The sequence below is a fragment of the Ostrinia furnacalis genome, unplaced genomic scaffold, assembly GCF_004193835.3.
Source record: "Ostrinia furnacalis isolate ACB-3 unplaced genomic scaffold, ASM419383v2 OfSCF1452, whole genome shotgun sequence".
NCBI lineage: Eukaryota > Metazoa > Arthropoda > Insecta > Lepidoptera > Crambidae > Ostrinia > Ostrinia furnacalis.
The window spans coordinates 595,725-611,494 of NW_021131691.1; the positions used below are offsets into that span (position 1 = coordinate 595,725).

At 41.7% G+C, this 15,770-nt stretch overlaps 1 protein-coding gene across 2 annotated transcripts in view; it reads right to left on the minus strand.

Annotated features, from left to right (window-relative positions):
• Nucleotides 1–616: 616 nt before the first annotated feature.
• Nucleotides 617–15,770, minus strand: part of cv-d (vitellogenin-like lipoprotein) — a 34,587-nt gene continuing 19,433 nt past the window's right edge. For both annotated transcript variants that reach the window (XM_028304507.1, XM_028304508.1), the window contains exons 20-31: nucleotides 14,985–15,072; nucleotides 11,216–11,356; nucleotides 9,143–9,263; nucleotides 8,388–8,473; nucleotides 7,185–7,406; nucleotides 6,573–6,711; nucleotides 5,325–5,507; nucleotides 4,711–4,824; nucleotides 3,913–4,033; nucleotides 2,928–3,057; nucleotides 2,340–2,465; nucleotides 617–1,565 (exon numbers count right to left, since the gene is read on the minus strand). In XM_028304507.1, the coding sequence (XP_028160308.1) occupies nucleotides 1,394–1,565; nucleotides 2,340–2,465; nucleotides 2,928–3,057; nucleotides 3,913–4,033; nucleotides 4,711–4,824; nucleotides 5,325–5,507; nucleotides 6,573–6,711; nucleotides 7,185–7,406; nucleotides 8,388–8,473; nucleotides 9,143–9,263; nucleotides 11,216–11,356; nucleotides 14,985–15,072 (1,643 nt within the window). In that variant the 3' untranslated portion in view covers nucleotides 617–1,393. The remainder of the gene's footprint in view (nucleotides 1,566–2,339; nucleotides 2,466–2,927; nucleotides 3,058–3,912; nucleotides 4,034–4,710; nucleotides 4,825–5,324; nucleotides 5,508–6,572; nucleotides 6,712–7,184; nucleotides 7,407–8,387; nucleotides 8,474–9,142; nucleotides 9,264–11,215; nucleotides 11,357–14,984; nucleotides 15,073–15,770) is intronic.

Genomic DNA, 15,770 nt, shown 5'->3' on the forward strand with positions numbered 1-15,770 from the left:
TCTAAATACTTTTGTAACTAGTTTGTTGAATTTCATGAGAAAAGCTAATCACAGGTCACACTTTCTAAAAATACATAAAAAAGTCCTATCGAAAAGTAATTGCAGGGTTATCCACATTGTTTTTGAGACAGCCTGTATAAAGTGAAGTGAGCGTTAAACGATCCCGTATCATTTGTTAGCTTTGTAACTTGTATGTGGGTTCAATTATATGATACTGTAGAGCACTTTCAAAATAATTATCAAAACTCCAGGTCTAGCGTTTAACTCAGCGAGACTTCAAATAAAGGAATAAAACGTTGACTTTGTTAAATTAAACAACGATTAACTTACACACTGTATATTTAATTAAATAAAAATAATTATTTACATTCATACCTACACATTATTGATTGCATTAAGACTACACTTATTAATTTGTGCTATTATCAAAATATGGTCTACTATCACTTTTTGAAAGAAAGAACAACAAGTTAGGGCATTTTTTATTTTTTATTGTGAAATTCCATTGATATGGGAAAGTAGTTTTACTTTGATATTTCAATGTACAATACATGAAGACGGTAAAATTTTTATTGTAATTTAGCACCAAATCATCTCTTTTCGACCTTATTTGTGCTTCCCACAGATTCTAGCATTTGTGGACAAAGATGCCACTCTATGCCCACAGATAGTATGAAGATGGGAGCCCTAATGTCCCACAGATTCTATGCAGATAGCATCTGTTAGCATATGATCCTAAATAACATTTGTCGACAGAGATGCCACGCTATCTTAATTAGTGCTTCTCACAGATTACAGTGACTCTCTAGAGAGCCTCTAAGGACTCTCACAGATTCTAGCATCTTAGCATCTATGAGCAGAAATGCCACGCAATCTTAATTAGTGTTTCCCACAGATCCTAGCATCTGTGGGCAAAGATGCCACGATATGGCCACAGATTTGATGGCGTGGAGATGCGAGCTCTAATGTCCCACAGATTCTAGCATCTATGAGCAGAGATGCCACGCTATCCTAGTTATTGCCTGCCCCAGCCCCCCTAGGTAATTGGCAAAACGTGACATTTGCAACTTAGAATTTCCGTCACAGAGCGATGTACAAATAACTACGAGTACAAACAAAAACGCTGGAACGTAGGAATTTCGAATTACAACTGTCACGTCTTGCCACTTGTCTAGAGTGCAGATGCTACATGAGATATTATGTCGACAGAGATGTCTCGATATCCTATAGTTAGTGCTTCCCACAGATTCTGGCATCTGTGGGCAAAGATGCCACGCTATGCTCACAGATGGCGTGCAGGAGCGAGCTCTAATGTCTCACAGATTCTAGTCTAGCATCTGTCGACATATGATTCTACATAACATTTGTCGACCGCTATGTTACACTATCTTAATTAGTGTTTCCCACAGATTCTAGCATCTGTGGGCAAAGATGCCACGATATGCCCACAGATGGCGTGGAGATGCGAGCTTGGCACCAGGATCAGCATATCCTGGTGTCTGTAATAGACCTGGACGCCTGTGTGAGGCGAGGTGATCTTCACGCCGTTCTTGATTTCGGAGACCCTGGAAAAAAGGCATGGTCAAAATAGTTTGAAGGAGAAGGTTCAGAAAACTCAGAATTGGTTAGGACAAAATGGATATCAGTTGTTTCCAAATGCACATTTTACCCTACCGAAAGCTCAATGTCGAAATCAACAGGGTATAGAAGCTATAGACTAACATGACGGGACAATCCCACCTTTTTTTCCCACCCCTGCGCTGCAACTCACCTGTGTAGCCAAGATCTACAGCTTGACCGCCAATAAGAGCTCAACCAGTGAAAGACAAGTTAGACATGGGGGAAAGAAACAAAAAATTGGACCCGCAACGAAATTAATCAGAAGAACATAGGAGGAGTTCGAAGTTAAGGTACGACTTCCCTCCAGTGTAGAGCGGACGACAGGTGACAAAACAAAGGTTTAAGTAACCTTTATGAAAAGGTAGATTTGACACCAGCAACCATAGTTGTTACAACTTACTTCAAAACAGAGACAAACTTAGCCTTCACTGGTTGAGTTTTATTGGCGGTCAAGCTGTAGATCCTGGCTATAGTCTGGTCTGCGAGCACGCAGAATTTTGTCCAATGACCCCAAGCTACCCATCCTTATCGCTCGCGCGTAATTATATTGCTGTCGCGACTGTGCGACGGGCGCCCGCAGTGAGTGTGCGAGCGCGACAGCAACATAATTACGCGCGAGCGACAAGGATGGGACAACATTCTACGTGCTCGCAGACCGGGCTTTACACAGGAGTTGCGGCGGTGGGAACGAGAGGTGGAAATAGTCCCGTTTGACTTACTTCAAATGGTTGTCTGACTGCGTCATATTGATGAACATGTTCTGCCTCCCCGTCCTCTCCACTGTGACGTAGTACCCCCCCGCGTAAACCTTCAGCCCCCCCTGCTTGAGTTGGGTGATTGCGAACCTGTGGCAGTAAAATATTTAACTGATAAACAAAAATATGGGGATTCAATTTAATGTTTTAATAAAATAAAGTGATATCAATTCAATTTTACGAGTCAATGTTGCTAAGTGGCGTCCATCTCCACGATAAGAATTCTATATGCAAAATTGAAATATTTTTACTTAAAAAAACATCAGCCCCCAATCACAAAAAGTAAAACGCGCGTTGAACAGTTTAGGTAATGTAAATTGACATTAAGTACCTACCTATGAAAATGTAATTTTATTTGAAAACACTAGGTCGGATATCATAAAACTTGATGATTCGACACCTAACAATTTGAAAGAGAGACAATAAATTCATCTTCGGATGAAATTTTCACGGATGAAACGTCACCTACTAAGTAACGCCTAATTCGAAGGATGTCAAGACGATTTATCAATAAAAACTTTGTAGGTACTTATTATTACTATGCATTATTACCTGGGTTTCTCAGTACAGTCGCCTAGCAGAAGTCGTTCAGTGCACTCGGTGGTGCCTCCGTGGGGCCCGAACCTGAACCACGTCTCGAAATTTTTCTCCGCTGTACCGTTTTGCGACGGCGAGAATTCCTCTGGATAAAACAATATAAAAGATCAATAGAATTTAATTTATGGGCATCGATTTCCACACACAACTATTGCACAGTGGAACAGCGTTCTATAGCAGTGCAACTTGACGGTATGAAGCTATAAAACAAATATTATTTGCAAAAAGAAAAGTCATTTCTGGGAATAACTGATAATGTTGCTATCTGTCATTAGTAACTTGTTATGAGCGAACAGACGGACTATGAACGATACTGTGCGAGCCATGAATGGAAAATCATCAAAGTCGGCTCGGACTTTTCCTTCTTTTTTTTATCCACAACGAGGAAGCTCTTGGCCTGTATCTCACCTGATGGTAAGTGACGATCAGGCCGAAGGTGGAAGCGAGTTTCACCCGGAATCCTCAACCACGGAGGAACTGGTTATCTTACTTCTAACTGCATGCCGGAACACCACAATGCTGTTAACATTGTTGTTATGGCGACAGACTTAGGTAAGATGGTGGTAGCTAGCCAGGCGGACTTAGAACAAGCCCTACCACCAACCAAACCGAACAGAAAAATCTGCCCCCACTGGGAATCGAACCCGGGACCTCTGCGTCTGAAGCACGTGGTCTTATCACTAGACCACAGAGGCGGTTAAAATGGCGGCGGCCTTCTCCACTCGGAGAAAGAAAAGTCTGTCTAACTCCGACAAAGTCAGACTTTTCTTACAACTTTTTCTCACTGTTTCCACTCCTGTGTAGCCAGGATCTATAGCTTGACCGCCAATAACCCAACCAGTGAAGGCCAAGTTTGTCCCGGGGAAAGTTAAACTGTCATTGGACCCGCAACGAAATTAATCAGAAGAACATAGGAGTTCGAAGGTAAGGATTTACTTACTGTAGTAGTTGTTTATCATCTTCAGATTGGTCCAGGCTTCGAAGAGTCTATCAAAGCCGAGCGACACAAATTGAATCTTCGCGTCATTATTCACAGCCAATGATGCTATAGCGTTCTTCACCTGGAAAATAAATCGTTATCATCATTTCAGCCACAGGCCGTCCACTGCTGAACATAGACCTCCCCTAATGATTTCTATTTGACTGGTTGTCATCCAGGGCTTTTCCTGCTATCTTTATGAGGTCGGCTATCCGCCTTATGGGTGGACGTCCTACGCTGCATTTGATTCGATATCGTAAAGAAACACCGAGCATACGAGTAGCCCTTTCTATAGCACGCTGTACAACTTTGAGCTTCTTTATGAGGCTTATGGAGAGAGAGGCCAAGTTTCGACCTTTCATCTAAGTAGGTGAAAAGGAATTAGAGTGAAGAGTAAGAACCAGAACAGACGGTGAAACGCAACTGCAACGAAACTGCAACTTTCTGATGATTCTTATGAATGAAACTGAAACTGAAAGTTTCAAACTGGTCGCGTCATGTGTGGTCTCTCAACGGACGCTATGGCAGAAACTTAGATGCAACTCAAAAGTAACTAGCAGTTGCAGTTTCGTTGCAGTTGCGTTTCACCGTCTGTTCTGGGCCTAACAGAGAGACTTGAGTCATTATTCTTTTATAATATTGGTATGGAAGAATGTATGTATGTATAAGCATGGATTATTATATAAAATTATGTTATGATTATGTTATGATTATGTTAATTTATCCATACTTTACAAAGGAGACTATGAATATACCTACCTCTAAAGTAACGTTGAATTGGGCGAGATCTTCAGAAGTACTGAACAAAGGTTTTTGCCTGAAGGTCTCTGCTTCGCATCCTAGGCCCAGATTGGCCAACATGTCACTTGGTAACTGAAATTAATACATAAATAAAAAAAATCGATGATCACAATTTAAGATACATCAGCAGCTTGCTTAGTACTGCTCATTTCACTATTGTTCTGGCATTCATCATCTTTTCATCCACAGGAAGTTCACTGTTAAAACTCATTTATTTTTGCAAGGTAGGCTTTTAAAAAGCACGTTTACACGTCCCTATATTACACCTACCACTGCTTCGGGACAATATTAATATTTTTGGCATTGAAGTATAAATTAATAAATAAATAAATAATTGGCCAGTGCTGAGAAGAAGCAGCGCAAGAAACTCGTCACTAGTTGAACATAAGCCTCTCCCATTGATTCGCAGATTGGTCAGTTGGTAGTTAGTGTCCTTTAGTATCGATAGGGCATTTTCGGAAGTAGGTACCTACTATTGCATTAACTTTAATAGGATCTTATTTACTTGTTTAAAGTGTTTTATTTGCAACAAAAAAGTGCTTAGTTACTTTAATAATTAAAATAACACTTGCATTTTTGTTAGTAATCTTCAAGTTGAGGAGTTTCCCCAAGGAGTATTTATTGTCGCTGTATTCCACCTTCAGAACCCTGGCCTTGGATGACGTCACGAAGTTGACGGCGAAGCTGCCGGCGTAGCTGGTGCCTTGAGGCATGTTCTTGGCATAGATATTGAAGTCTTGGTTCTCTATTAACAGCTGGAAATAATTTTCTTTTCTTTATTTGGAGAGCAAAAATAATGAAATAGCTCAATCACAGTTCACAGAAATGTGACAAGGGCGCTGGGCCGGTGTCGCAGCAATATGCACAAAAACTGCTCGTGAGGCCTCAGCCTCGAATTTAGCGGGCAGCGGGGCGGCGGCGGTAGCGGCGCGGGAGCGGCAGGATCTAATGCGTAAAATCAAATAGACCGGTTCTCGAAAACAGCGGCGCGGGAGCGGGCAACGAGCGGGCAGCGCACTCCTTCTTTTGCCCACAGTAAATCGAGCATTAGGAATAAATTTGAATCGAAATAAAATTGTCGCCGTTGTTCAGACATTTCATCATCATCGTCATCATCATCATTTCAGCCACAGGACGTCCACTGCTGAACATAGGCCTCCCCCAATGCTTTCCATGTTGATCGATTGGTAGCGGCCTGCGTCCAGCGCTTCCCTGCTACCTTTACGATGTCGTCGGTCCACCTTGTAGGTGGACGTCCCACGCTGCGTTTCGTTTCGTCAGACATTTCGTTTGCGAATAAAAACAAATATCTCGACAACACAACCCCGAACACAACACTTCGCCGCTAAAGCGCCGCGCGAGCTGCCCGCTTGTTTCGAGAACGGGCCTGCGTTGTCCGCCCCGCTCCCGCGCCGTCGCCGCTACCGCGCCGCTGCCCGCTAAATTCGAGGCTGAGGCCTGAAAGCAATGATGACAGCAGCGACGTCATAATGTAAACAGTTTACGTTGCTTGCGTAGTACCTACTTACTAAAGATTATTCGAACGTTGAGTATAGGTACCGCAGTGGATACTGAACACATAATTTTGATTTCTTTGTGTGTGTGAATTTCTAATGCGACACTGAGTTTTGAACTCAGCGCATTATTTGGTTGATAATAAATAAATAAATATAAATATATCTCCATGAGGAACATTATCATCACTAGATGATGTTCATTCGTTTCAGCCAAATGACGTCTACTGCTGGACAAAGGCCTCCCCTGCTCTCTGCTCCGTTCTGCTCCACCTTAGTGGAAACCGAGCCTTATTAACTTCTTACCCTCCAGTTAGACCCTGGTGATTTAGGCCTGGATCCATTGGCAACAAGCCTCGTAGTTACTTTGTCGTCCAAATTGTTTATTTCGAACTCCGCATCCAGTTTGAAGATGGTATCATCTTCTGGAGCTTCAACGTCCTGTCTGGAACCAAAAATATACATAAACTGGCCGTCTGTCTGTTACAGAAAATTTTCTTCGCTAAATACGTTACGTTTTATGTGTTTAGCATGAGCAATGATTTTTACTTATACGGAATTTATAAAAAGTTCATCATCATCATCATTATCATTTCAGCTATATGATGTCCGTCGTCCACAACTGAACATAGACCTCCTCCAATGATTTGCGTATTGACCGGTTATAAGAAGTTACCCACACTAACATTTCATACCATTATATTTTCCTTTATTTTCTTCCTACCTACTTCATTGTTATATTTCACCCCATTTCGACATTACATTTTTTTGCAATAATAAGTAAGATAGTAAGATGATTGATTATGCATTCGTATTTTTTGTATTTGTCTATAATTTCATAATAAATACCTACATTTTTGAAAACTGCAGCAGGAACAAAAATACAGGTTGACGATGTAAAATGATATAAATCCTTACCTATAATACTTTAAAAGCAGCGTCAATTTCAACTGCTCCTGCTGCCCTGATAGGAACCCAACGACTGATGGTGCGTCGTCTACCACCAGGGTGGCCAAGAGCCCCTTATCATCTCCCAAGGTCTTGGGAGGGTAGATGACGCCGCAAGACTTAGAGGGCGAGGAGACAAGGATAGGGAAACTGTTGAGGATCAATCTGGAGGAGCGCAGGGAATTGAGGAAGCTGGAAGAGAAATTATGATTTTTAAGTTTTAAGGTCATAGCAGACTTATCAATTCGGAAAGGGTTCAACACCGTATTGCCTTTCGCGCGCTGTCAACCGCGAGGCGACGCGTTTACGTTACGGTGCGGATAAGTATGCGTTGCAGTATCGGACTAAGAATTAGTGAACGCCAGTCTTACGTCATTTTATAAAAGCTGAAAGTTTGTCAGCGTATGCTCCCAATATAGGATATTATAATGTGGGTGAATTATGAAGTTTGGGTCGTGGTGGCTTTGGGAGCTACCCTAAAAAAACTGTCTGGCAAGGAGTTGGAACTGTCAAAACTGTCTGGCTGTTGGGGAAAATACTTCTAATTAGTCGGTTTGGTGTAGTGGTTCGGAAACGGACTACTATGCCGAGAGGTAATTTCTGTGACGGGTCTGGGTGTTACTATGAATAATATGTATGTATTTACAAAAAAAAAAGTATTTAAGTATGTTTATATCCGTTGTTTAGTACCCATAGTACAAACTTTGCTTAGTTTGGGATTAGAAGCGTAGTGTAAAATGTCCAAGCATATTAAAAAAATTATTGTCCAAATTATTATACATAAAAATCAGTTTTAATGGTATAACGTTAGTAAGCCACAGTAAAAGTCAGATTTTGGTTGATTGGGAGCATACGCTGACAAACTTTCAGCTTTTATAAAATGACGTAAGTCTGGCGTTCACTAGCTCTTACTCTATATGGAGATTCATACTAAGAATACTGACCGCCTCGAGTTGATACGGTTACGATCCCTTTGCGGGTTGATAAGTGTGCTACGACCATAAATGTGCAAACTACACGAAGCCAAAATCCAAGCTAAAAATAAACTTTTTTTTTCAAGAAGGTTTATTGTTTTTTGCAGTTCTTAAATGCAAAACTTTTATGCCAGGGTTTTTTATGGGGTTTCATTTCAATCTTTTTATTTTGAGTAATCTGATTGCCTCTAACACTTACTCGTAGAAGCTGGTGGTGAAGAGATCCTCGAATCCCAAACCTGCAGCGGAGTGGTCGCAGTCAAAATATATGCTCGATTCGTTTACCTGCGAATGGAGTTCGTGGCTTAAAATCAAATAAATGCATTGTTTTAACAATTACATTATGTAAATTAGGCTACTTTCGCTTAATAGTTAAGGCCACAGACAAACGAAAGAACCACTTGCCAATGGCGTCAACTGCTGAGAGTATGATAGCATTTATCATTCGTTTCAGCCGAAAGACGTCCACTGCTGGACAAAGGTCTCCCCCAAGGTTTTCCACAAAGACCGGTCCTGCGCCGCCCGCATCCAGGCACCTCCCGCGACCTTCACCAGATCGTTGGTCCACCTAGTGAGAGGCCTGCCCACACTACGTCTTCCGCCCCATTGTGCCATATCTTTTGAATACTTTTTCTTTTTCTTTTCTTGTCTTGTGTGGTGTACAATAAAGTGTATTCTATCTATTTATTATTATCTATGAAGGAAGTGGCAATGGACAGGGCACATAGTACGCAGAACTGATGGCTGATGGGGCAGCAAGGTTCTGGAATACCACGTACCGGAAAGCGCAGCGTGGGATGTCCACCCACAAGGTGGACCGACGACCTGATAAAAGTAGCAGGAAGGCGCTGGATGCAGGCCGCTACCAACCGTCCGATTTGGAAGTCATTGGGAGAGGCCTATGTTCAGCAGTGGACGTCCTGTGGCTGTAATGATGATGATGATGAAGCTTACCTCATAATCATGCCCGTCGCGTTTCAAAGTGAAAGCATCGACCGTTCCATTGGCTCGCTTCTCCACTTGTACTCTGGTGTGCATCACTATACCACCGCGTTGCAGGTTTGGTGATATGAAGCTGGAAATACATTTTCAGTATTTAGGCATTGTAAATGTCTTCTTCGGAGATATTTGAAGAACAAAGATTCTCTTCTGGTTGGCGGTCTAAAGCAGGGTTGCTCCATCTTACTTTAACTTTGACAAACGTCAATAATCGTTAAAGTTACGGTCAAAGTTTAGGTGGTGTGCAACTCAGCCTTAGAATCGTCTAAGTTGTGGATAAATAAATTTCCTGAGTAAGGTGTTGCGAGTAAAACCAGTGACACATGGACCTATAAAAAAAGGCGGACGGAACTCGCGCTACAACAAAACTGTGACGCAAAATTTTGGCGTTTGTCTATTGTGTGAGTGAATTTAGGGATGCCATGTTAGTAAAACATTTTACCCTTTTATCTTAAGAAAAACATAGATGGGCAGATATGTTACTTGGAAATGTAGACGGAATTATATCGTGCCATTTGAAAAGGATGAAAGATGAATACGTTTGAGGTAGACGCGAAATTTTCAAATTTTCTTACTTTGTTTGCAAGTCAGTGTCAGGTACGATTCACGCAGTTACAAATTATCAATCTTGTGTACCTACGTAATCATAATCTTATGTATCATCAATATTATTATCTCTGATACAACCTGAAAAATATAAGAAAATTTGAATTTCGCAGTTCCACGCCCTTGGGAAGGATCAAATCTGCCTACGAAAATAATTATATCCCATTAAAACACAGTTATTATGATAAATTATTTTATTTCAATAGTATGCGTAATAAACACCTAAAAAGTCTTAAAATTATAGATTTCCCACTTTTCGGGTAATTTTCCCACGTAAATAACTGAGAACACTGGCCTTTGACGTATTATTTTGTCGAGTGATTGACGTTTGATTTTAATATTTTAATGTTTATAAAATCGGGGAAATAAGTGATTAGATTATTAGTTTACCTGTGAAATGTGATTCCTTGATTTTTGTTCGTTCGATCAGAACGGTTTTTACACAATTTCACCACGCAAGACATGTCGTATTTGTGTTTTTTTTTTCGCCGCGTAAATGTGTCAACTGTGTGAAGTTTGCACTCGAAGTGGTGTATCAGGGTATGAATGTGTGCGTGCCGGCCTGTACGTACAGGCGAGCTGGTATATCCTAATGTCACAGTATTTTGTTGATGAGAATCCGTCCGACTTTTTTTATAGGTCCATGCAGTGACAGTGATGTTTTTATTATTACATTCAAAATTATTTAAATATTGTAAAAATATTGTTACCGCGTACCTGATTGAAGGATAAGGATCACAGGTAAGTTTTTTTAAATTCACTACCTTCGACATTTCTCTTTCATTTCAAGGTTCGACCAAACCAACGCGTGCAGCCCGCGTGCGCGATGGCGATCAGTAGAAGTCAGTAGGATCACCATCGTCATCATGCACGCGGGTTCTTCTTCTTCTTATTCGTCACGTTGAGGCGTTGTTCACATCGGTTGTAGAGGCGGATACAACTCTCCGCACGATCTCCCTCCATCTCTCTCTATTGGCAGACTGTCTGGTGCAGTCACATACGCCGTCTCCCACTGCTGCTTTCACTTGGTCGGTCCAGCGCATTGGTGAACTGCCACGCGATCGGGTTCCTTCGACTTTTCCGTGGACGACCAGTCGTTCTAAGGAGTTGTCATCCTGCCTCGAGACATGCACGCGGGGGTTACACGCGTTGTTTTGGTCGAACCTTCAGGGTTACCCAAAGTCTTAGTAGCTCAGTGGTCGCAACAGTCTATTTTCTAGTAAAAATCTACCTAAGTCCGGTCGCCGAACACGTAGATAAGACGAGCGATAAGAATGGGCAGTTTGGGGTCATTGGACGAAATTCTACGTGCTCGGCGACCGGACTTTACTTGAACTCACTACAATTGGCTATCCCAAAATTAAGAAGTATTAACAAAATGTATGTTAAATATAGGTCTGTCACACATAAAACTATACTTACTTCACCACCCCAGTGGGTCCAGCAGTGACGTTGAACTTGATGGGCAAGTGAGCTACCGTGGAGGTTTGCACTCTCATCGTGTGCTCAGATTGGAAGAACGCGCCGAAAGACGACAGGGATGTCAGGGTTACGCCTTGATACCTATAAATTCATGATTACCATCATCAGATCATCAGATAGCCACGATAGCCAACCGGTGAGGGGTCGGAGTGGCCGACTCGAGATCCGAGGAACGTGGGTTCGAATCCCACCGCCGCTCGACTATTGTGGTGAGGCCACTCGTAACACAAGCTTATTTAGCTTAACACGAGGGGCTAATGGGACTATTAGTAATTTGGACAAATCCCAACTAATATTATAAATGCGAAAGTAACTCTGTCTGTCTGTCTGTCTGTCTGTCTGTCTGTCTGTCTGTCTGTTACGCTTTCCCGCTTAAGGGGAGAGGGATTAGAGGTTTACCTCGCAACCGATTTTGATGAAATTTGGCATAGAGATAGTTTGAGTCCCGGGAAAGAACATAGGATAGTTTTTGTCATGTCTGACCTNATATCACTAAAAGTAAATACGACGGTGCTATAATTTTGACGTCAAAATACAAGGAATCAGCTACACCAAGATGAGTGGATGTCAACCGTATAATTAGAGCGTTTATTGAACAAATATAAAATATAATATTTAGCTTGAAATGTATCGCTTAAAAAAAGATATACACAAAAATATCAAATTGTAAATAACGGCTGGTTACCCGACCAAATTCGAATGCATACAAAAAAGCGACGGATTCATACATATCGATGACCTTCTTAACTATACTCACTAACCGGTAGAAATTTGTTGTACCGAAGTACACTGAAGTACAAAATAACAAGTAAAAAATAAATTTTAATGACAAACTTTTTTTTCTTATCTCTGGCATGAGTGATGTGTAAGTGCGCCTATATTATAATTTACAATTAAGTCTTGACGTGAAATATGTGTATTACATTAATACTAGCTTCTGCCCACGGCTTCACCCGCATGAAATTTAGTTTGTCACAACACAAATCACTTTTCTTTCATGTCTATAAAACATTTTTAGCAATTTATGGCCGCTGAGGCAGGAAAGTTCCACCACAAAGTGGTGACCACGAAACGGAAGACGTGGCGTGGGCAGGCCTCCCACTAGGTGGACCGACGATCTGGTGAAGGTCGGTGAAGGTCGCGGAAGGTAGCTAGCTGGATGCGAGTGGCGCAGGACTGGTGTTTGTGGAAATCCTTGAGGGAGGCCTTTGTCGAGTAGTGTCTTGTCTTTCGAACGATGTTGATCTGTGATTTTACGTCATGATTAAATACTTTTTAAGATAAATTTATAAGAGATTCTTAAGAAGAAGCTTTTCATTAATTTGATGTGGTTACAAATTGTATTTATTTTTCATTAACAATCTAAACGGCATGCGTAAGTGAATTCACTAGTCGGCCAGTGAGTTTTATACGAGACGCTGATTCTAAAACACCATATCACTGAGTTTTAAGGAGCAGCTAAATCGGCAAATATCCCTTGCAAGTGTAAGTCATCATCATCATCATCATCATCTCAGCCATAGGACGTCCACTGCTGAACATAGGCCCCCCCAATGCTTTCCATGTTGCCTGATTGGTCCACCTTGTAGGTGGACGTCCCACACGTTTCCGGTACGCGGCCTCCACTCCAAATTCAAATTATTTATTGTATGTCACTCCAGAACCTTGCTGCCCCATCGGCCGTCAGTTCTGCGTACCTACTATGTGCCCTGCCCATTGCCACTTCAGCTTGTATCCGTCGGGCTAGTATGTCAGCGACTTTAGTTCGTTTACGGATCTCCTCATTTCTGATTCGATCTCGTAAAGAAACACCGAGCATAGCCTTCTCCATAGCACGCTGTGCAATTTGAGCTTCTGTATAAGGCCTATAGTGGAGGCCACGTTTCCGAACCATAAGTCATCACTACACATTGGTTGTAGACCTTAGTCTTCAGGCACTGAGGTATTTTGGACGAAAATATGTTGCGTCGTTTCCCAAACGCTGCCCAGCCGAGTTGGATTCGACGATTGACCTCTTTCTCGAAATTGGACATACCCAGCTGAATCGTTTGTCCGAGGTAGACATACTTGTCAACAATCTCGAGAATTGAGCTCCCAACCGAAACTGGGTAGGGCGCAACATGGACATTGGACATAAGCTTTGTTTTCTCCATATTCATCCGCAGGCCAAGTGTAAGTAGAGATATCTTGAAGATATATGTATTGAAGATATCTTCAACCTCGCCCATCAAGTTCACCAGCGGATCCGATTTGCTTACAATAATTCATCTCGAAATGTCATTGTATGAGAATGGGGGTAATTGTGGAGAAATCCTTAAAAGAGTTCTAAACAGGTTGTTGGCTATACCGCCGACAATTTAGCTGGGTTGATGATGGAGTCAAGAGGTGACCATAGGAACTCTTAAACGAAACGGCGGAATCGCATCAAAAAAATTAAATGAATTATTTGTCACTTTCGGAATGCCTCATATATTAGTTTCAGACAACGGCCGCCAATTCACATCAACAGAATTTGAAAATTTTATGACAGAATGCGGAATAACACACCGAAAAACCGCACCATACCACCCAGCGACCAACGGCCAAGCTGAAAGGTTCGTACAGACCATCAAGAGAGCACTGCGTGCAATGACGGGGGAGAGAGGCGACTTAATGGATAAACTCTTAGTGATTAAATACCGACTGAGGCGTACCCCTGGCGCTAGTGGACACTCAGCTTACGAGCTCATGTTTGGCCGAGAAGTAAGGACTAGACTTCATACTATGCTCAAAACCCCATCATCCTCTCCATCGAGAACTAATGACACATTGGCCTCACATACAAGACATTTTGTTTGTGGAGACAGAGTGCAGGCTAGACTTTACGGAAGCTCCGCTCAGAAGTGGACATTTGCCACAGTGGTACAGCGCCTGGGCAAGCTGCACTATGTCGTGCGTACGGACGGCGGTCTGACCTGGACACGCCATCTAGACCAGCTGCTGCCGGCGCCACTGGTGCCAGCAGTGCTGCAGCCAGGAATCGCGGCGGAGGCGTGTCATGTCTGACCTTCTTTATGGTTGCTTAGCAACATGCTATTTCATTGTTATGACACAGTCATGTAAATAAACATTCAATATTTTATCAAGTATATTATTTTATGTAATAGTTTTTATCCCGGTTTTTGAAACAGGGACGCGCGCGATAAAGTTTTACTGTGACAGACAAAATTCCACGCGGGCGAAACCGCGGGCGGAAAGCTAGTTACTAATAATCGTTTAAAAAAAAATTAAAATTAAAGGACGTATAGCACCACTTATCAACGCGGAAAGGGATTGTACCCGTATCAACTCGAGGCGGTCAGTATTCTTTGTATGAAACTCCATACTGCAACACACACTTATAAGCACCGTAACGTAAACGCCTCGCCTCGCGGTTGACAGCGCGCGACAGGCGATGACAGCTTACGAAAGGCGATACGGTGTTGATCCCTTTCCAAGTTGATAAGTCTGCTATAACCTTTAGTGGTCATAGTTTCAACAATAGTAGGTTTTTCTTTTTAGAATGCTTTTATTCTTTATTTAAGTATCGAAAGGGGGCAGGCGTTAACGAAAATTTATCTCACTTAACACCAGGTGCGATTGCGGTCAAATACCTGTCCTTTCTTGCAAAGAAAAAAAAAAAACCATCCATTATATTTTTTACAGATTATGTTTTCTGCTGCAGACTTACCTTATGTGCAGATCTGTCGATGGTGTTGTAAGGTTTCCTCGGATTGAAGTGAACGATAGTGTAGTCGTTTGTAGTTTTACTGGTATACCTATTAATTGAAAAACAGTAATTAATAAAATTATCACTTCACGGGATTTATTGCAACAATATCTATTTTAACTAATCGCGTTCTAGGCCGTCTCAGAGAAACCCGGACACTGTTAGTGTAGTTTGTCGGACTGACTGTACCACTGACGAAAATATTGTGCAAATGCGGGTGGGTGAAGAAAACTCATCGCGCCGGAGCAGACGACGCCGCATCTCTTCAGTCTGCCCGCGACCATGACTCGTGCAACCGAGCCGAAACGTCGGGAGGGTAAATATTATTTACCGTTAAAATAGATATTGTTGCAATAAATCCCGTGAAGTGGTAATTTTATAGTAAAAAATGCAACATAATAGTTTAAAGTAATTAATAACTTTAATTAATGACACAAAATTCGTCCCATTTAGATAATTCTCTATCCATCACATGATGTTATTTTAAGATTTGTTTAAGTTGTTTGTGCCCATTAAGCCTTTCTTCTTACTTTCCTTAATGTAAGTATTTAGTTGTATTAGAAGCTATAAACAATACACCACTTGGTCACATAAAAAGATCGGGGGTCAAAATAGGAACTAAGTATAACTGTTTCAGTACTATTTTGTGTTCGGTGGAGACATGTAGCGCCACCCTTCAGCGCTCTTTTCAAATAACGAAAATTATACTTAATCAAGCAATGAATAATAAAACTAGGGAAAATATTT